Here is a 21,288-nt window from a genome sequence, read left to right as displayed (position 1 = left end):
AATTAAAAAAATGACGAACAGAAAAACAACACTCATTTTAATAATTAAACTTACAAAGCAGAATGTCAAGTTCAATGGGATAAACACAATCATCAACCGTTGGCTGCATGTGCTGAAGTATTCAGTGACAGATATCATCTATAGCGGAATCTAAATCAAAAGATTAAGCTATAGCTTCATTTCATTCTTGTTGACTCGGAAGCCCTTGTCGTGTAAAGTCTGTCTCGTATGTTATAAAGAACAATATGGTACATGAATGTAATGGAAGAAGTAAAACGCATGTAATGAAGTATATTTAAAAAAAAATGGTCACACGGTTGCCTATAATTGCATACATCCACCTTATTTGAACTTTGGGGGATAGTTAATTGTCTCATTGAAAATCATACCAAATGCCTAAATTTTTATATGGAAGCAAACATCTAATTTTAAAGCTCCAATTACTACTTATGAGACTTGAGAGAATCAGTGGATGTGTAAAAGTACTATAAGCAGTGACGGATCCATTCATTTTCAAAGGGGATTCCAAACCCAGGATGAAGAGGGGTTCAAACCATAAGTCCTTATTCAAATGCATTAATTGATCGTCCAAAAATTGAAGGTTCCGACCCCGGGAATCCTCACCCTGGATCCGCCACTGTACATAAGAGAGGTTTTAGTATTCTATACAAGCTTCTTGATTTTGTTTTGGAACAGCTAGCATGCACGCTTTCAGGCTGAATTAAATCAAACTGCATAACAGTGACTTGCAATTGGACTAAGAAGGCGAGAGAACAAAAGAGGAACCAAATGAGAAAAAAACCGCCGCATTTCTCAGTAGTGAATTGTCAAAGACAAAATTATAAAAACATGCTACGTTTTTCCTATCTTTTTTTTTCTTTTCTCACCTGGTCTTAAAGGCCAAGTGAGCTTTTCTCATCACTTGGCTTCCGTCGTCGTTAACTTTTACAAAAATCTTCTCCTGAAACTACTGGGCCCCAGCTTGTCTGGCAAAACAGCCATTGGACGTCAGAGTAATCTCGGACTATCTGATTGGCTAACTAGCAATCTCGTGATATTCCTTAATCAATTGCATTACACAATGCAACTTTTCATTAATGATGACACGAGGTCCCACAATAAAGTGCACAGGTAAATGAAATAAAAACTTGATAAAAGGCGTGTTTTCTTAATCCTATAGGTAAAAATGAATGCCTTTTTTGTAACTTTATAGGGTTGTAAAAGCGTTGACCGTGCGCACATTTTTAGTATGAAGCGCTTCATACAAAATGTACTTCAGTCAACGCTTTTAAAAACCTCTTTTCATACCCATCCTGACTTTTTTACTAAATATATAAATGCGGACTTTTTTCTTTTAGCATGTTTAGCATCAATAAACTAAAGTCTGGTTTTTTTTCACTAATTTCAGAGTTTGTCAGATTTCTACATATTTTTTTTTTTAGTATAAAACATTTATTGACAGATAAGGATTTGTAAAGCACTTTTATTACACAGACACTTGACTCAGAAAAAAATTTCCTATATACCTTTATGTTATATAAAGGTATATAGGAATTTTTTTCTGATACAAGTGCCTGTGTTTTATTACTGATTTTTCCACTGGGTACCTGTAGAAGTGTGATAAGGAATAAAACTAACAAGGATACAGTAAGTTATTGAGTATGCAAATCATGTGACTAGCTAATGATCCGTATTCCAACCAGACAATTTTATTCAATCTAATATATCTGAATACATGAACATAAAGTATTTTGAGTTTATACTAGAGGATTTGTATGAATAAAAATTGAGAATCAGTAGTTCCTTATAATTTATTATACAGGCTTTTTCTTTTGGGAACTAATATTCGACAAATATAATTTCCCGAAACGATTCGTATCTGTTCCGGCATCATTTTCGGAAGATTTCTTGACATTCATTGATTTCGTCTGAAATTTATTTTCTCTTCAAAAACAACAGATCAAGATGTCAGGAAAAGACAGACTTAACGTTTTCCCATCAAGAATGTAAGTTGTGTCTCGAGCAATTTATATATCTTCTTTCCAAACCATCTTGTGTCAGGAAAACGTAGTTTATTCAGTCTAATTTTCATAACTGGCATAAGCTTGTCATAAGACCATCTGCTCCAAAGATAAACAGTTTCTAAAAAATAATGTTAACATCCCCAAAAACTCTTTCATTAAGAAAGCGAACATGTCCCTTGTCAGATCTACATTGAATTATGCCAGCGCTGTATCAGACCCATATATACCAACTATATATGTATAAATGGCATCCACAAAATATAACAGATGGTTCTTTATAAAGATTTTGCAGTTTAATTAGTCTATACATGTATATCAATCATTGGTTCTAAGAATGGCAGCAAGGTATGTTACTAATAGGCATCACAATACACCTTATCGTTATTTGTCCGCCATTACTGGACATCACGAAGGTTTCCGTAAAATTTTGACATCATAATACAAAAAATCTGATGACACAATGGAAAAGTGATCGTGTACTACGGCAATAGTTGGTCCTAGACCACAATTATGTCGTAGTGCATTTCTTTCAGACAAGAAATGAAATTTTAAAAATCCCACCTGCGCTTTCTCAAATTTTACAGTGATCTACAGTGTGTTGTACTACTTTTGGGACAAATTATATCAAAATTATAGAGGGGGGATAGGACATTTATCGGGACTCCAGGATCGGGTGTTTTTAAGCTCGGGATTGACCCTTTCAGGATCCGGGAATCCTTTTTTTCGGAGTTCGGGACGTCGGGATTTACCCTCCTATCCCCCCTCATTATAGAAAACTTCATTGACTCTAACTCTTGAAATCTTTTGACAGCTTCCGAAGTGCTAATTTTTAACCTTTTTCAACTGGGACCAAATCACTACTTTACTTTAAAATTCATTATCCAAATTTTTTGACAGTGTCATTTCATCCCCAACTTACTATTTGAGGCATAAAACATGGAGAAATACATTTGGAAGGGGTATAAAAAAATTGGCAAGTAACACACTGTTCACACTAGGGACTATATTCGTGGACAACGAAAATCAAGGGACTACAATTGTGGTTTCAGACCAGTTCAAGGGGGACAGAATCTCGGGTCAGCCGGTAATAGCAATAAGGTGTATACTTTATCAATAAGTAACATATGTATAATCCCTACAACAGGCACTTGTCTCAATTTTTTTCCCATATACATGTACCTTAATATAACACATTAAGGTATATAGGGGGAAAAAAATTCTGAGACAGTTGCCTGTGTTCCCTACAATACAGGAAAGAAAGGAAACCAAGTTGTTTTTAAATAATGATTCACAAGGTTGCTGCTCACAAGGAAGCTTATACAAATCCTTGATTAAACCAAGAGTTCAAAGTGGTGAAGTTGAAGTCATCCTTTTATAAGTTTTACAGCGCCATCACAAGTTGATTGACCTTTATGGCATATCTGTTTCCTAGATGACAACAGTCCAGATATGTTCCAATGGTAGTACTACAATCCTTCCTCTTTTACACGGAATGAATAAAAATAAGAATTCTATTAGTTTAAAATCCAAACAATATATAGGATTGTTACCAAAAAACAATGTGACTAAGTGACATACCGAATTTGAATTATCATTATCAATGGGATTGTACTAGCATAAGCAACACAATGAATGCCACATGTGGAGCAGGATCTGCTTTCTCCTTCCAGAACACCTGAGGTCAACCAAATGTTTCGGTAGACTTCTTGTTTCTCAGTCTTTAGTTTTCTACATTTATTTTTTGTGTTTTTTGTGTACTGTTGAGTGTTGTTTGTTTGTCGTTTACTAGACTAAAACTGTAAAAGTGTTTACAACTAGATTATAGAAGTATTTTCAAACTGACTAATAAAATTCACAGATAAACATGTTCCTTTGATTAACAAATGTAATATTAATGTATCTTTGATGGCTGCTTGATAATTAGAATGACAATAATTGATATTTTGTACATGTTGGAGTTGTTTAGAATATGTGGTTTGGTTCTTCAATTCAGATATTAATTTTTAGAATTAATGACAATGGTATATATAAACAAAATACATTTCAGTTACTAAGTTTTAAATTGGTGTTGACTTCCATGATCTACATGTATGAGTTTACTAGCTTGATTAAAAATGTTCAACTCAGTATCAACATATGACTTATTGAATCAGAATGTACTGTAATTCAGCATTTATTGTGCAATGTTGTGATTTTTTGAGACAAAAATTGCAATTTCAGGAATATCTTACTGATATTTGTATCAAATATATCTGAATGCAAGTTTTAAGTATTGTGATACTCACCTGGTTGCATTAGTGAAATTTTCATTTTTGCACTTACTTGTACAAAAATGAGAGTATTTATTGTGCATAATTGACATGCTGACAAAAAGCCTGACATACTTGTGGGTCACATGAAAAACAACTGTTTTTATCATTCTTTAGATGCTGCTTAGTTTTGGGGTAAAGAAATGCAATCATAAACCTATTATGTTTCTCAATCATCCAAAATCATCACTACTTACATTAAATGAAATACATGTAAAAAAAATTAAGTGCATTGATCATGACATTCTATACATCCTATCCATGAATATCTCCAGAAATTTATCAATAAAATATATGCGCAGATCTTCAAGTAACCAAAGATGTTATACTTGTCAAAAAAATTACATAACTTTTGCAAGGATCAGGAACCTAAAATTTGTTCTAAAAATATCAATGTCAGATGTCATTGTTAAAGCTATCTTTTTAATTAGAGTTATCTCCCCTTGTTTATGATAGTACATTTGTAGTTGAATCGCTTTATACAATGCAATATTTATTTTACTTAACACTGATAAATGTAAGCAATCTCTACCCCTCAGTGTTTAGTGTAAAACTTGGTTGGTTGATAATATATTATAACTCCAGCTCCTGTGGAGAGAAGAGTAAACATTACATAATATACAGATATAACACATTCCCGCGTCTTTCTTTAAACTAAAAGTTAATTGTCTGTTGGCAAAACTTGAAATGTTAATGGTCTATTCCATGCGAGAATTTAAAATATTCAAGAAAACAAAACAAATGTCTAAATTTTTAACATTGTCAATTTGAATGTTTGGTTTCAATTTCATGGTCCTTTCCCAGTACTGAGAACTTTGATCAAAGGATGGAAATCAGCTCCTGCTTTAGTTAAACAATCCGAAATCTGGCTGCTGGTTTTAATCCATGTGACTGTGATGTCACCAAGACTAACACTTTCTTTGATGCTAGCTAAATCTAAACACAACCGTTTCTCAGAAATAAGTTTTGTTGAGTGAATGTTTTGACACAGAGATTTGTTGTCTGTAAAACAATTGATTGGAATAGATTCTTCTGCATTTAATTTTATCATTTCTTGAAGAATGCTCCTTACAAAATAGCAAGCGTCTAGTCCATCAACAAGTGATAAAGCTTCCGCAGCTAGAGTACTTTTAACAACTCGTCTGATTTTCTTTGAAGACCAAGAAATTGGGCAATTTTTTCCATTTTGTCCGCGTAGAAATATCACATATCCACCGGCACTTGAAACACGATCAGATAAATTGGCATATGAGGCATCCGTATAGAGTATTAACTCAATGTTCTTTAGACTTTCTAAGTTTGGATATTTAATTCTGTATGAATTGTTTTTAGCTTTTCTGATTACTTTATTCAACTTTGATTGAGTCTTAGCTTCACTTAGCTGTACAGAAGTAGAAAGATCCAAAACATCAAAGCACAAATCAGGTCTACTCTGTGTGGCAATCCAGTGTAACTGACCAACAATTTCTGGATATATACCATTCTTAATGTCAGCTCTATCAACTTGCTTCAGTTCATCTGTATAATCATGTTGTTGTAAGAATATATCATTGCCTTCATGTTGAATATTAAGACCTATATATCTGAAACTACTGTCTAATTCTTTCCCACAATCAAATTTGTCCCTGAGTTGACATATAACCTGCGTTTTGAAATGTTCACTTCCTGCCCATAGAAAATCATCTACATGCATTAGGAAAAGTCCCTCAAGATTGTTGTTTTTGTGCCAATAAAATATGGCAGGATCAAGCTTAGACTGAATACACTCCAGTTGTAGAAGTTCTCTTTTAACACTAAGAAACCAGTTCCTAGAGGCATCAATAAGCCCATAAACACACTTGTTTAGTTTCCATGCTACTGGTTTATCAGAAGAAAGCTCTTTTGGAGGTTTTACAAAAATAATTCTGTCTATTTCTTTACCTTGTAAAAATGCTGCCTTTATATCTATTGAATGAATGTCAAACTCAGAAGTGGAAGCTATAGCTAAAAATAACCTTAGGCTTTCTTTGTGTACTGTTGGTGAATCTGATTTTACTTCATTTTCTTCCTCAAACCCTCTCACTACCAACCTAGCTTTCACTTTTCTTTCTCCATTCATTTCTTTTTCTGTAATAACCCATCTTGTTGACATTAATTTTTGGTCTGAATATGGAATTTCATCATAAACTTTAAATGATTTCCAATTGTCCATTTCTAGCTGTTTAGCATGTTTCACTTGGTTCTCATTATGCCTAGATTGAGGAACAACATCTGCATTAACTTCATCTACATCTTGTTCTGTATGCCACTCTTGAACATCTTTGGCAAAATCTATGCCAACCTGAGCATCTTCATTCTCATCCTGAAGGTTCAAATAAGCCCAATTTTTTCCACTTGATTTACCACCTTTACTAACAACCTTAGCTTTGATCCATGTGTCATTTTCTTTCATTTTGTATACTATATTTTCTCCAACATGTGGAATATCTTTGGTTTTCTTTTCTTTTGGCCTTACAGGCTCTTCAAGGTTATCAAATGCTACTCCAGGTGCAATATTTTGATCTACTTGTTCATTGTCATCATTTTGCATTTGAGGAGGTTGTATATTTTGCTGATGATCATTTTCATTTTGTACAGGTTCTTGTTCCTCTATATTCTGTTCCACATTTCTGTTGATGTTTTCCTCCTCATCATCAGTATCATAAAATGCAGTCTGATGAATTTTCTCTCTAACTGGTTGTACATTGCTTTTGTTTACACTTAGTTGCTTAGATGGCATATCATTAAACTCTGTTCCACACCTGATGAGCCTACATGGGTGAACCCTGACATATATACTTCCATGCCTTACAAATACTACTTTGCCATCTTGACCAAGGACGGTTCCAGGTCCTTTCCACTTATTATCATCATCTCTTTTGTAATAAACTTTATCTCCATGCTGAAAACATTCACCAGAGGCTCTAATTTTATGACGTAGAGCCCTTCTTATTCTTTCTGATGACTCGGCTTGTATGAAAGCACGCCTACCAGAGTGCAATGCAATTAGATGATTGGCAAATGTCTGACTGACTGTATTGTGCTCCAAAGCAGGAGGTTTATCATTAAGCACATTTGGCAAGTTTGGGTTTGTTCCAAAAACAAGTTGATACGGGCTCCATCCATATACCATCGAGAGACTGTTTTTTGCATTCAAAGCCCATACTAAAGCTACTTCTAGATTTAGTTTTGGTTGATCTTCTAATATTTTGGCAACACAGTCATCAACCACAGCATGATTACGTTCACAAATACCATTCTGCCAAGGACTATAAGCAGCAGTATTCATTACATCAATGTTTAGGTTAGCACACATATCACGGAAAATTTCATTTGCAAATTCACACCATTGTCAGCTAGGAAACGCTTTGGAGGTCCCATTCCACTCCCTATCCACAGAGACATTATCTTGTCCGCTATGACATCTGGTGTTTTCCTTTTGATAACTGTAGCCAGACTAAATCTTGTTGCAATATCAATTAAATGCAAAAAGTATGTGTTTGGTTTCCATTCTTTCAAATCAACAGCAACCACTTCATTGAACTCAGTTGCCAACGGAAGTGAAACCACTGGTCGAGCTGGAGTTTTCTTATATTTCTTGCAGACATCACAACCTTCTGTTATTTCATCTACACAATCTAAGTGTTCTTTGGTATAACCACCTGCATCTTTCAACAAAGTTTTCAGTCTTTTAGCTGATGGATGAGCAAACTGCTTATGAAGTTTTTCTATGATTTTGGTTTTGTCTTTGGTCATTTGTGTTGCTACAAGTGCAGCGGCTGTAACTTTAATATCAACTTTCAATTGATCTATTGGTACGCAATAATGCCCTGATGATGTGCACTGCAGTTGAACATCTTTTCCGAAAATATTTGCACTATCATTTTCAAGATCTAGCTTCATTTTTGCTTTCTTCATGGAGTCCTTACTCAACAACAATGGTATATCGCTTGTTACAACATCTGCCTGAATTTCACATTCAACACCTGCAATAGCACATGGAAAAGTTACCTTCTTTGTAGATTGCAGAACTGTACCTCCACCAAATTTGAAAAGAGTTTCACTTGGGTTTTCCACTACTTTTTCCCTTATAGAAGAGTCTAGGGAGTCTAAATAACACTTCATCCACGTTTCCCCTGCCACTGTGGAAGTACAAGCACTATCTAATATTGCTGAATTGGCAGATTCGGTCAAAAGAACAAGAGCTTCCTGTGACTTATTTCCAGTAAACAACACAGCTTTTTCAACACCTTGATTTGCCTTGGCCATATTTTCATAAGAGTGTGGGCATTGCTTTACCAAATGTCTAATTGAATCACAACTGAGACAACGTAGTGGCAAACCATCAGGTCCATTTGAATTGACAGATTTGTTGAATTTTGCTTTGTAATTAGAGTTGCTTTGTGGCCTATAATCACCTGCTCTATTTGAACTTTGATTCCCTCTGTATCCTCTACCTCGTCCAAAACGATTCCTTGAATAATTTACCTCTTCATCGGCCATACATGCTGATTCCACTTTAATTCTGTCTCCCATATCTTTGCTAGCTTGCTGTCCAAAAAACTTTTTAAGAGAAGTTGCCATCTGCTTGAAAAGTGATTCTACTTGCTCGTAATTGACACTGGTTAACACTAATTGTCGATCTTTCATTTCTAATTCTGAGTATTCTAACAATTTAAAGGCTAAAACAGGCTGTGGCAGTTCCATTTTAAACTTTTTGGTTTTGTTGTACAATTTCTCAAATTCTGTTACATACTCCTCCATTGAACTAACCTTACTACGCCTAAATCTATCAAATTCAGAATATGCTTCATAAGCTTCGCTTAGCTCATCTTTCTTAAATATTTTGTCCATAAATTCAATGAGCTTATCTACTCCATCATCTGCATTTAAGGCTTCTAAACTCAAGTCGCTAAACACTTTATCTCGGATGGAATTTAGTCCTTCTTCAGGAAGTGACAACGCTATCGCTATACCCATCTTCTTTTTGTCGAGATCAGTCAAGGCCTTCCAAGCTTTAATTTCATCAATCCATCTGCTATAAGGCTTCTGTTCAGTAAATACAGGTGGTACTTTATAGTTGACTGATGCCATATTAACTCTACACTCTACAGCACAATTCGCTAATCTACAATTTACTTCGCTAATCTTCAATTCAGTTCGCTAATTCTTAATTCACTTCGCTAATCTTCAATTCACTTCGCTAATCTTCAATACACTTTGCTAATCTACAAAACAGTTCGCTAATCTACAATACTGAATATTTAGTCTATGTATACGCTACAACAATGTTATTTCACTACAAAGTCAATTTCTAATCTGTTTTCTTCAAAATTGGGTGGATCTCACGCTCTGCTGCCATGTAAAACTTGGTTGGTTGATAATATATTATAACTCCAGCTCCTGTGGAGAGAAGAGTAAACATTACATAATATACAGATATAACATTTAGAAGCACTTTGATTATTGAAATAATTTTTTTTATATTACATGTAGATAACATCAATATTTATTGAAATATTCTGATAGTGATTAAATTTTTCAATGTTTATTTCAGGGCCATGGCTATGATGAAAGTAAGACTGAAGGGTGCACAGAAAGGTCATAGCTTATTAAAGAAAAAGGCAGATGCATTAACACTTAGGTTTAGAATGATTTTAAAGAAAATTATAGAGGTATAAATACAAATATGGCTATTGGTTAAACAGGATGAAGTAACAATATTTTCAGGTTTTTTCATATTAGGCCACACCAATTTGATTCCTTGTACGACGGACCCGCCCGCACCTATTTTTTTTCAAAACAGATTTTTTTTATATTCCCGCTTTCCGCATCCGGAAATGTAATCATGTCCATTTCCCGCACTTTTTTTTTGTAAATATTATAAAAAGAACAAAAAGTTGGTTACTTTCCCCCTTACTTATATTCCCTATTAAAAAAAGAACTTCTGAAGGATTTGCCTTCAACTGCAATTATATTGTATGCTGGCGAAACAAAACTATCCATAGCCGCTGCATGTTTATGCACCTGTCCTGATTGATTCAGGGGCCTGTCGTTCAGCAGTTATCGTTTGTTGATGTTGTTCATTGGTATTTACCCGTTTGGATATACATGATAAATAAATTAGATCGTTGGTTTTCCTCTTCGAATTGTGTACGCTAATAATTTTGGGTTCTTTATAGCCTGCTGTTTGGTATGTATCAAAGCCTTGTGTAAAAGGCCGTACTTTGACCTGTGTTTGTTATTATCAGGTTGAGAACAACCCTCCCTCAGACAAGGGGTCATTTTACTGATGTAGAAAAGAAAATAGAAATACCAAGGATTTGTATAGTTCTTGAACTTCTTCTATACAAAACCTTTTAAACTTAGAATTTTGTACTCAAAAAGAGGAGAGTTACATCATATTTTAAACAACTTTTCTAAAAGAGGTCCACTTATTTTGAATAATATTAAACTGTTAAAGTAAATGTGTTAACATGGTTAAAGTCCAGGAATATTACAAAATTCTTGGACATGTTTTGACCATTTAATACCAGATAGATATATAGTTTTTTGAGAAAATATGAGCCTTTTGTACAAACAAATATATTATAACTTATATTGATCCCTCATAAAACATGTAAAAGGGATATTTATAACATTAAGGGGTTGTCCCCAAACTGATTATGACTTGGAAGGAGAATTGTCTCATTGTCAGTCACACATACATAACCCAGATTTAATTATTTCTTGGTGAACAGGGAAAAAATACTTCAGAAATTAAAGAAATGGTTGAGATTTAACCGGCGGTTGAGATTTAACAGGCGGTTGAGTTAACCAGCGGTTGAGTTAACCAGCGGTTGAGTTAACCAGCAGTTAAGATTTAACCGGCGGTTCAGAGTTAACCGGCGGATCAATAGTTATCCAGTGGATAAATATGTATCTGGTTGATGTCTAAACAGGTTAAATTATCCTTTCAGTGAGAAATCCTTGTGGGGTTTCCATGGTTACAGTTATCTATATTTAGCTAATGTACACGTTACAGTAAACTTTTTGACATGTTATGGTAAACATTTATTTTGACATTATACGGTAATGTGACCTAATGATATAACCATACTTGGGCTTTAGCATTGGGTAAAGGGTGTTTTGATCATTTAAGAAGTACATGGTGATCATTAAGTCTTGATCTTTGGCTTATGATACACCTAAATATCAAGTCTTGGAATAGTATTTCATGAAAGGATAATTTAACCTGTTTAGACATCAACCAGATACATATTTATCGACTGGATAACTATTGATCCGCCGGTTAACTCTGAACCGCCGGTTAAATCTTAACTGCTGGTTAACTCAACCACTGGTTAACTCAACCACCTGTTAAATCTCAACCGCCGGTTACCATATTTATATAAATAGGGTGCAAACATTAATCCACCATTCTGCCTCTGATGAAGGTCCTTTTTGGACCGAAACCGGTCAGGCTATGAAACATCACCAGGCGCTATTAATTATGTGTATTGGTATATATACTATATTTTTATGCTTTCACATTTATCTCACTGATACACATAGTTAATATGGCTTCTACTAACGAAAGCTCCATTTGGAGTTAATGTGTTTAGAGACTTCTTATGTCAGTACACCTTTCCTATAATGCCTATTGATTTTTCACTGACACAGGAGCTCTAAGCGTAAGCCTAGCAATTACCTGACATTGATGTATATATGTAATACCTACATTACAAACTTAAGGTGTTGAAAACTTTCTAACACTGAGGATTAATATTCGTCTACCTTTGATCTTAAAAGGAGTACTAAAGGCTTAAATGAAGCATTCTCAATCAGACCCCCCCCCCCCCCTTAAACCAAATTTTGTTTGGTTAGGGGGGGGGGTAATAGTTTTGACTTGATGTTTTAGTGTATCACAAGCTAAAACGTCAAGACTGCATGACTACCATGAAATACTATTATTAGACTTGATATTTAGGTGTATCATAAGCCAAAGATCAATACTGCATGACAACCATGAATTACTATTTCAAGATTTGATATTCAGGTGTATCATAAGCCTGAGATCAAGACTGCATGACTACTAGGAAGTACAATTTCAAGACTTGATATTTAGGTGTATCATAAGCCAAATATCAAGATCACATAACTACCATGAAATACTATTCCAAGACTTGATATTTAGGTGTATCATAAGCCAAAGATCAAGACTTAATGATTACCATGTACTTCTTAAATGATCAAAACACCCTTTAGCCAATGCTAAAGTCCAAGTATGGTTATATCATTAGGTCACATTACCGTATAATGTCAAAATAAATGTTTACCGTAACATGTCAAAAAGTTTACTGTAACGTGTACATTAGCTAAATATAGATAACTGTAACCATGGAAACCCCACAAGGATTTCTCACTGAAAGGATAATTTAACCTGTTTAGACATCAACCAGATACATATTTATCCACTGGATAACTATTGATCCGCCGGCTAACTCTGAACCGCCGGTTAAATCTTAACTGCTGGTTAACTCAACCGCTGGTTAACTCAACCGCTGGTTAAATCTCAACCGCCGGTTAACTCAACCGCCGGTTAAATCTCAACCGCCAGTTACCATATTTATATAAATAGGTGCAAACATTAATCCACCATTCTGCCTCTGATGAAGGTCCTTTTTGGACCAAACCGGTCAGGCTATGAAACATCACCAGGCGCTGTTAATTATGTGTATTGGTATATATACTATATTTTTATGTTGTCAATTTACCAGTACTCAACAGGGATTTTTTGAATCAGCATACCTGCCAACTATCACTACTTGCTAGGGATTTCCCCAAAGGAGGATTTCCCCAAAGGAGCTTGAGTCTCCCAATTGGAAATTTTGATATAGCAATTTTTCTGTATTTTGAATTTTACAGTTTTTACTATCGATATAGCATTTTAAAAGCATGAAGAAGCAAATTACCAACATATGAATAAATTTTGAAGTCCCCCCAAAAGTTTGTGTAGGACTATGATAGCCATCTTGCACGTAAATCCCCCATGGGCAATCCCCGGCATTATCAAATGTTGGCAGGTATGAATCAGAATGTAATTTATGGCATTTCCTAACAGGCTTTTATGCAAATTAAGCAATTATAAGTTTGACTGATATACCACAAATTACGCTTCAAAATTATGAAATATCTGTAAAAATACCAAAGCAACAAGCAGAACTATAAGCTTAGAACAAGGTAAAATATTTTACCTTGACCTGAAATATCAACTCTAAGAGATTATCCATTTACAAACCTCTTACTGTAATTCCTGACTCAAAAATTGTTATCTGATTAAACATGAATAAACCACTTTTCATTGATTTTCATTGACTTTTATTTTCAGACAAAAGTATTAATGGGAGATGTAATGAAAGAAGCCTCCTTTTCTCTGGCAGAAGCTAAATTCACTACTGGTGATTTCAACCATAATGTATTACAGAACGTCAATAAAGCTCAGATGAAAGTTAGAACAAAAAAAGATAATGTAGCAGGTACATTAAAGAATGTGTATTTCACTGTATGCTATAAAAAATTAAGAAACATTAGAATACTATAAAAAAGTAGATGTGGTATTATTGCAACTAAGACAACTCTTCACAAGAGACCAAATGACACAGAAATTAACAACTATAGGTCACCATAGGGCCTTCAACAATGAGCAAAGCCCATACAGCATAATCAGCTATAAAAGGCAAATATAAAACGATTCAATTGAGAAAACTTACCGCCAATTGATGTACAAAATAATGAACAAAAACCAAATAGGTAACACAGCAACAAATGACAACCATTGAATTACAGGCTGCTGACTTGGGACGGGCACATACAGAATGTGGCCTGATTAAACATGTTTGGTGGTACCAAATTAAACCCTCCCCTTAACCTGGGACAGTGTTGTAACAGTATCACATAAAAGAAAACTATAACAATCAGTTGAAAAACACTTAAACTCATCAGATGGATTGAAAAGAAATACATCTAACAAAAACCCAAAGTGGATGGGCAGTGTACTAAGTATTTATTTTTTATAAACAGGGTATTGGGTTGTGGAATTTATGTGATGTCCTTACTGCCATTACTGTATTACAATACCACTTTATATTAATATTTATCTCATTACAGGTGTAATGTTACCAATATTTGAAAGCTACCAAGATGGCTCAGATAGTAAGTGATTAAATCAACTTAGTTTCAAGATTATTTTTTAAAAACTTCACAATTTACTCGGGTTTTAAATGGAATTAAGAATTAAATTATAAGAAATGACTGTAATATTTTTTTTGCCTATTCGAAATAACATATAAAATGTGGGGCACACTGAATAACCTACTGTAATATTTTTTTAGCGGGTTATTCAGTGTGCCCCACATTTTATATGTTATTTTGAATAGGCAGAAAAAATATTACAGTCATTCCTTAAATATATTCTTGGCTTGTATCATTGTTTGTTACAGTTTTTCGTTTTGGTTGTTTTCTTGTTTGTAGTGTCATTGATAATTTACTGGTGATGACTGATGGCTTCTGAATTCAATGGAAGCTATTTCAAATAATGATTGATTTGCAGTTATAAATTCTTTTGATATCAGTTAAATGGTTTTACAAGGACATTTTCTCCATTGTACTTAAGGAAAAAAGGTACAACTTATAAGTACACTGCAAATAAAGTACATATATACAGTAAACTGTCTTTGTTCTTACTTCTTAATGGTGCATTATACTTAATTAAAATCGTTGACCTGATTCTTGATTCATTTATGGCAAGCACTCTAACAATAGTCCCAAAGACAGTTCTTGAGATTGAATATTGGTTCAAAAAATTTAACAGAAACAGTTGAATATAGGTTGTGTATAAAATGTGTTGATGACTATTAAAAGAAAATTGCATTTTTTCAATGTGTAGCTTTTTCTTTTCAGGTTATGAATTAACTGGTTTATCAAGAGGAGGACAGCAAATAGATAAATTAAAAAAGAACTATGCTAAAGCAATACAGTTATTGGTAGAGCTGGCCTCTCTACAAACTTCCTTTGTCACATTAGATGAAGTCATTAAAATAACAAATAGAAGAGTTAACGCTATTGAACATGGTAGGTTTACACATACACACCCGTCCCATTTGGAATTTAGTTTATTGTGTGGTTTAAAGTTTGTTAGGACTCACTGCTTCTTGATTGAAAATGATACTGATACAGAGTTTGCTCCCTTTAAACACAAAAAAACTTTGAATAAACAACAACATTTTCTTTTAATCCCATGCGTTCACTGAAAAAACACTTACAAATTTGTCAAATGTTATCTTTTATTGCCTCTGAATGTATCTTATCGTATTTGAAAATTCCAAAGGAAAAGTGATAAGAAATAAACTATACGGTGACTAATAATCAGAATGACTGCTATTTTGAAGCTTCTGAGAAATCTCACAGAAATCATTGTGACAATGTCAGCTTGTCCTGTAAAACTGGCTATAAAACTTGATACGATTTCTGGCCTGACCTTCAATTATTCTATATTCATATGTTTTTTTATTGAATTTTAGTTGTTTTAAATAGTTTAGCATTAGATGGCTATAACGATAAATGCTTGTCCAAGATTAAGTCATTTGCTTTTTAGCTCACCTGGCCCAAAGGGCCAAGTGAGCTTTTCTCAGCACTTGGCGTCCGGCGTCCGTCGTCCGTCGTCTGTCGTCCGTCGTCTGTCGTCCGTCGTCGTCTGGCGTCGTTAACTTTTACAAAAATCTTCTCCTCTGAAACTACTGGGCCAAATTTAACCAAACTTGGCCACAATTATCATTGGGGTATCTAGTTTAAAAAATGTGTCTGGTGACCCGGTCAACCAACCAAGATGGCCGCCATGGCTAAAAATAGAACATAGGGGTAAAATGCAGTTTTTGGCTTATAACTCAAAAACCAAAGCATTTAGAGCAAATCTGACATGGGGTAAAATTGTTCATCAGGTCAAGATCTATCTGCCCTGAAATTTTCAGATGAATCGGACAACCCGTTGTTGGGTTGCTGCCCCTGAATTGGTAATTTTAAGGAAATTTTACTGTTTTTGGTTATTATCTTGAATATTATTATAGATAGAGATAAACTGTAAACAGCAATAATGTTCAGCAAAGTAAGATTTACAAATAAGTCAACCTGACCCAAATGGTCAGTTGACCCCTTTAGGAGTTATTGCCCTTTATAGTCAATTTTTAACCATTTTTCGTAAATCTTAGTTATCTTTTAGAAAAATCTTCTCCTCTGAAACTACTGGGCCAAATTAAACCAAACTTGGCCACAATCATCATTGGGGTATCTAGTTTAAAAAATGTGTCCGGTGACCCGGCCAACTAACCAAGATGGCCACCACGGCTAAAAATAGAACATAGGGGTAAAATGCAGTTTTTGGCTTATAACTCAAAAACTAAAGCATTTAGAGCAAATCTGACATGGGGGTAAAATTGTTTATAGGGTCAAGATCTATCTGCCCTGAAATTTTCAGATGAATCGGACAACCTGATGTTGGGTTGCTGCCCCTGAATTGGTAATTTTAAGGAAATTTTGCTGTTCTTGGTTATTATCTTGAACATTATTATAGATACAGATAAACTGTAAACAGCAATAATGTTAAACAAAGTAAGATTAACAAATAAGTCTGCATGACGGAAATGGTCAGTTGACCCCTTTAGGAGTTATTGCCCTTTATAGTCAATTTTTAACCATTTTTCGTAAATCTTAGTAATCTTTTACAAAACTCTTCTCCTCTGAAACTAATGGGCCAAATTAATCCAAAGTTGGCCACAATCATCTTTGGGATATCTAGTTTAAAAAATGTGTGGCGTGACCCGGTCAACCAACCAAGATGGCCGCCACGGCTAAAAATAGAACATAGGGGTAAAATGCAGTTTTTGGCTTATAACTCAAAAACCAAAACATTTAGAGGAAATCTGACTGGAGTAAAAATGTTTATCAGGTCAAGATCTATCTGCCCTGAAATTTTCAGATGAATCGGTCAACCTGTTGTTGGATTACTGCCCCTGAATTGGTAATTTTGAGGAAATTTTGCCGTTTTTGGTTATTATCTTGAATATTATTATAGATAGAGATAAACTGTAAACAGCAATAATGTTCATCAAAGTAAGATTTACAAATAAGTCAACATGACCGAAATGGTCAGTTGACCCCTTTAGGAGTTATTGCCCTTTATAGTCAATTTTTAACCATTTTTCGTAAATCTTAGTTATCTTTTACAAAAATCTTCTCCTCTGAAACTGCTGGGCCAAATTATTTCAAACTTGGCCACAATCATCTTTGAGGTACCTTGTTTGAAAAATGTGTCCGATGACCTGGCCATTCAACCAAGATGGCCACCACGGCTAAAAATAGAACAGGGGTAAAATGTAGTTTTTTGCTTACAACTCTGAAACCAAATCATTTAGAGGAAATCTGACAAGGAGTTAAATTGTTAATCAAGTCAATATATATCTGCCCTGAAATATTCAAATGAATTGGACAACCGGTTGTTGGGTTGCTGCCCTCCAATTGGTAATTTTTAAAGAAATTTTGCTGTTTTTGGTTATTATCTTGAATACTATTATAGATAGCGATAAACTGTAAACAGCGAAAATGTTCATCAAAGTAAGATCTACAAATAAGTCCACATGACCTAAATGGTCAATTGACCCCTTAAGGAGTTATTGCCCTTTATAGTCAATTTTTAACAATTTTCATTAATTTGGTAAATTTATGTAAATTTTTACCAAATATTTTTCTCTGTTACTAATGGGCAAAGTTCATTATAGATATAATTGTAAGAAGCAAGAATGTTCAGTAAAGTAAGAACTTCAAACACATCACCATCACCAAAATACAATTTTGTCATGAATCCATTTGTGTCCTTTGTTTAATATGCACATAGACCAAGGTGAGCGACACAGGCTCTTTAGAGCCTCTAGTTTTTAAATTCTTACAGGTGAGTTTGATAATGATTATAAATGCTTGTCTTTTTTTTTTAGTTATTATACCAAGAATAGAAAATACCTTATCGTATATAATTAGTGAATTAGATGAAAGAGAAAGAGAAGAGTTCTTTAGGTAAGTAAATTACATAGGAACATTTCAGACGATATTGAAACAAATAAACTAAAATCAGGAGGCAGAAGATACTTATATATTATCATTGATCATATCAACGAGATTGATTTTCTTGCTTGAGCTGGTACGTCGAAAGCAAGAAAAGCAATCCAGTTCAGATGACCAATGATAATCTGTTTATCGCTATTTTACCTATGACAACGTTGTCAATTTCATTAGTTTCTAGCAATAATTTTCCATCTCAAGCGAGTAGCATGATATGAAAAATTATCACAAAAAAAGATCAATGGAAAAATGCACAAAATAGCGATAATAAATGATAAATACAAAATTCCTAATTCGTGAGAAACTGACAATCACATTGAAAAAAAAGAGACGAGGAAAAGATAATCAAAAGTGTCTTATTTCCAGAGCTCTGAAAGGGTAGGCAGGACCTGCTCAACTAGTGGCAACAGTCATGTTACTCATGGCTAGTACAAGTTTAATGATGAGTCTTATTCAGAGATGTCATGTGGCTGATTGGTCTATGTAGTTCTTCTGTAATACTAGCCTATTATATTTTAACACTATAAGGTTGTGAGTTCGTACTCTGTGTTTAGCAGGTGCATTCTAATCCCAATAATGATATAATATAATTGACAGTGCTCTGGTCAAAGGTAGTGTTTCTTTGAGTACTCTGGCTTCTGCCGATAATAAAAACTGACCACCATAACATAGCCTGTGGATAAAAATAGGATGATGTATAACCATTAACTATTAAGGCATGAACAATCACTCCATGTAGGGAACACAGAGTAAATTTCTCAACATAGGGATACATTTTACACAAATAATTGAGATTTTCTTCCAACAATTTATCTATAGAAATATATATGTGCTTTTAACATTCTTTTTTAAAAAAACTTTAGATTAAAGAAAATTCAAGAGAAGAAAAAGAAAAATAAGAAGGCTGCTGAAGATCTAAAGGCTAAAAGGAAAGCTGCTGGAGAAGAGAAAGAGATGGATGAAGCACCAAATATCTTAAATGAAGGGATGGACCAAGACTTGTTGTTTACAGATTGATGAAAGCTTTTTGTTGAATAGATTTGTAAATGTTAGGATTCAGCTGGAAGTAGGCCAAATCAGTTTAATTTTTAGTTCTATGAATTTTCCCTTATTGGTTATTGAAAAATAAAAAAAGCTGCACACACATTGTCAAATGTTTCTAAATCCCTCTAAAAAATAGAATCTGAAGTTTGAATAAATGATTGTTCTACTTTGTAATTTTTGTAATTTGTCATATTATACTTTAGAACTACAATTTTTTAGAAGAGTCTGAATCCCAAACTGATATATTTTAAAAAAATCCATAGAACTTCAAATTTGAAATCTGTGGCCTTACTAGTAAATAACAATGAAATAAAGTTACAAAACAAAATTTTCAGTTGATGATAATGGTTAGCATACACAAGTTTAAGTCCATATTTTGTGTCATCTTATTGTAATGGCATCGCTCATAGCACATTTTGTTGTTAAATCTTTAGTTTAATTCATTTCCATCTTGTTATGTTGCAGATTTTTTATGTTTGAAGAAATATGCTTCAGTACTAATCAGAACATTCCAAAATATTAAAATTACTTTTTGTGTAGAAAAATTATTTAAAACATTTATTTTTGCAAACCTTTGTATAAGGATTTGTTATAGGCTAGATGGTAGTATTATTAAACAAGAATTAAGAGGTTTTATTTGTATGTTATTATTGAGAAAAGTACTCAACAGAAATTTTAGCATTTTACTATTGAAGTTATAAAAAAATACAGATATTTAGAAATTCATGTTGTCTTATTTTCATTTGTATTTATCTGAAATACAGAACAGCAAAAAAAACTGCAATAATAGGATACCAGTAGGTGTTGTTTCAATTTGGAGGTTGAAAAGACATAACATGTGACATTTTCTATGCAGTTGAAATATCCTGTCACATGTTTTCCTTTTAACCCCCACATCCTCTATTATATGTACATAAATTTTTCAATGTACATTTGTAATTAATTTCATTACAATTAGGATATTTACTTTCTTCAATATTTATAGTCTAAAAAGTATTTTCATGTGAAAAGGACTGAAAAAAAATCTCATAAGAAAAAAAATGTGTCCATGGACTTTTATTTTACCTCACACATATGTATTAAAATCACATCTACATATTCAAGATTGTAAAGTAGTTGTTATTGAATAAATATGTTGTATACATAATATAATATAAATATAAAAAATATAATAAAATGAAACACCGTGATCTATTATTTAGTAATTTAATGATTTTTATTATGGCAGTTGCTATTACCATAGTACTATTTGTCCGGCCAATACAATGCACATGTCACTATTTGTTTGTGAGTGTATTATTATCTTCAGCAGCACCAGGGGGAAGAAAACGTTTGTAATCTTTATAGTAAAGACCCAATCTTGTTACTGGTAATTAAAATTCTTGTGTTCCTCATACCAGTATATAGTCCAATGTGGATAACAAATAATTAGAAAACAAAATCATATATATATTCCATATTTACTACTTTATCTCTGGTTTTCCATTGTAAGAAGAGAGAAGAAATTACTAGTAAAACAAACTCTGGACATGTTTGACTCATGCATTTAGCATTTTAAGTTAACGTAAAGTTTTTGGAAAGATTAGAACTTGTTCTAAATCTTTACTTAGGCACCACCCTCCCTAACAACAGGACAGGTTAGCTACTGTTACTAAATGTATTCACACTAAAATATAGTTCCCTATGGTTCTCATGTATGTGCACATAATACACAAATAAACTGAAAAAAACTGGGTAAATTATTG

General features: G+C 33.6%; 1 protein-coding gene across 1 annotated transcript; it reads left to right on the top strand.

The window, feature by feature from the left end:
• Positions 1-1,657: 1,657 nt before the first annotated feature.
• Positions 1,658-20,729, top strand: LOC139516535 (V-type proton ATPase subunit D-like). The gene is made up of 7 exons (XM_071306704.1): positions 1,658-2,006; positions 9,909-10,026; positions 13,722-13,869; positions 14,501-14,545; positions 15,293-15,463; positions 18,376-18,454; positions 19,363-20,729. The coding sequence occupies exons 1-7, from the start codon at positions 1,966-1,968 to the stop codon at positions 19,514-19,516; spliced, it is 756 nt and encodes a 251-aa protein (XP_071162805.1). The 5' UTR covers positions 1,658-1,965; the 3' UTR covers positions 19,517-20,729.
• Positions 20,730-21,288: the final 559 nt, after the last annotated feature.

Source organism: Mytilus edulis, chromosome 3 (assembly GCF_963676685.1).
Source record: "Mytilus edulis chromosome 3, xbMytEdul2.2, whole genome shotgun sequence".
In the NCBI taxonomy this organism is placed as follows: Eukaryota; Metazoa; Mollusca; class Bivalvia; order Mytilida; family Mytilidae; genus Mytilus; species Mytilus edulis.
The sequence above is the reverse complement of the archived record's forward strand: the minus strand, read 5'-3'. Positions and strand labels throughout refer to the sequence as shown.

Coding starts and splice junctions, on each gene's coding strand:
- LOC139516535 (XM_071306704.1), top strand. CDS start 1,966: ATGTCAGGAAAAGACAGACTTAACGTTTTCCCATCAAGAAT. Junction 2,007..9,908: donor AACGTTTTCCCATCAAGAAT/GTAAGTTGTGTC, acceptor TGTTTATTTCAG/GGCCATGGCTATGATGAAAG. Junction 15,464..18,375: donor AGTTAACGCTATTGAACATG/GTAGGTTTACAC, acceptor TTTTTTTTTTAG/TTATTATACCAAGAATAGAA.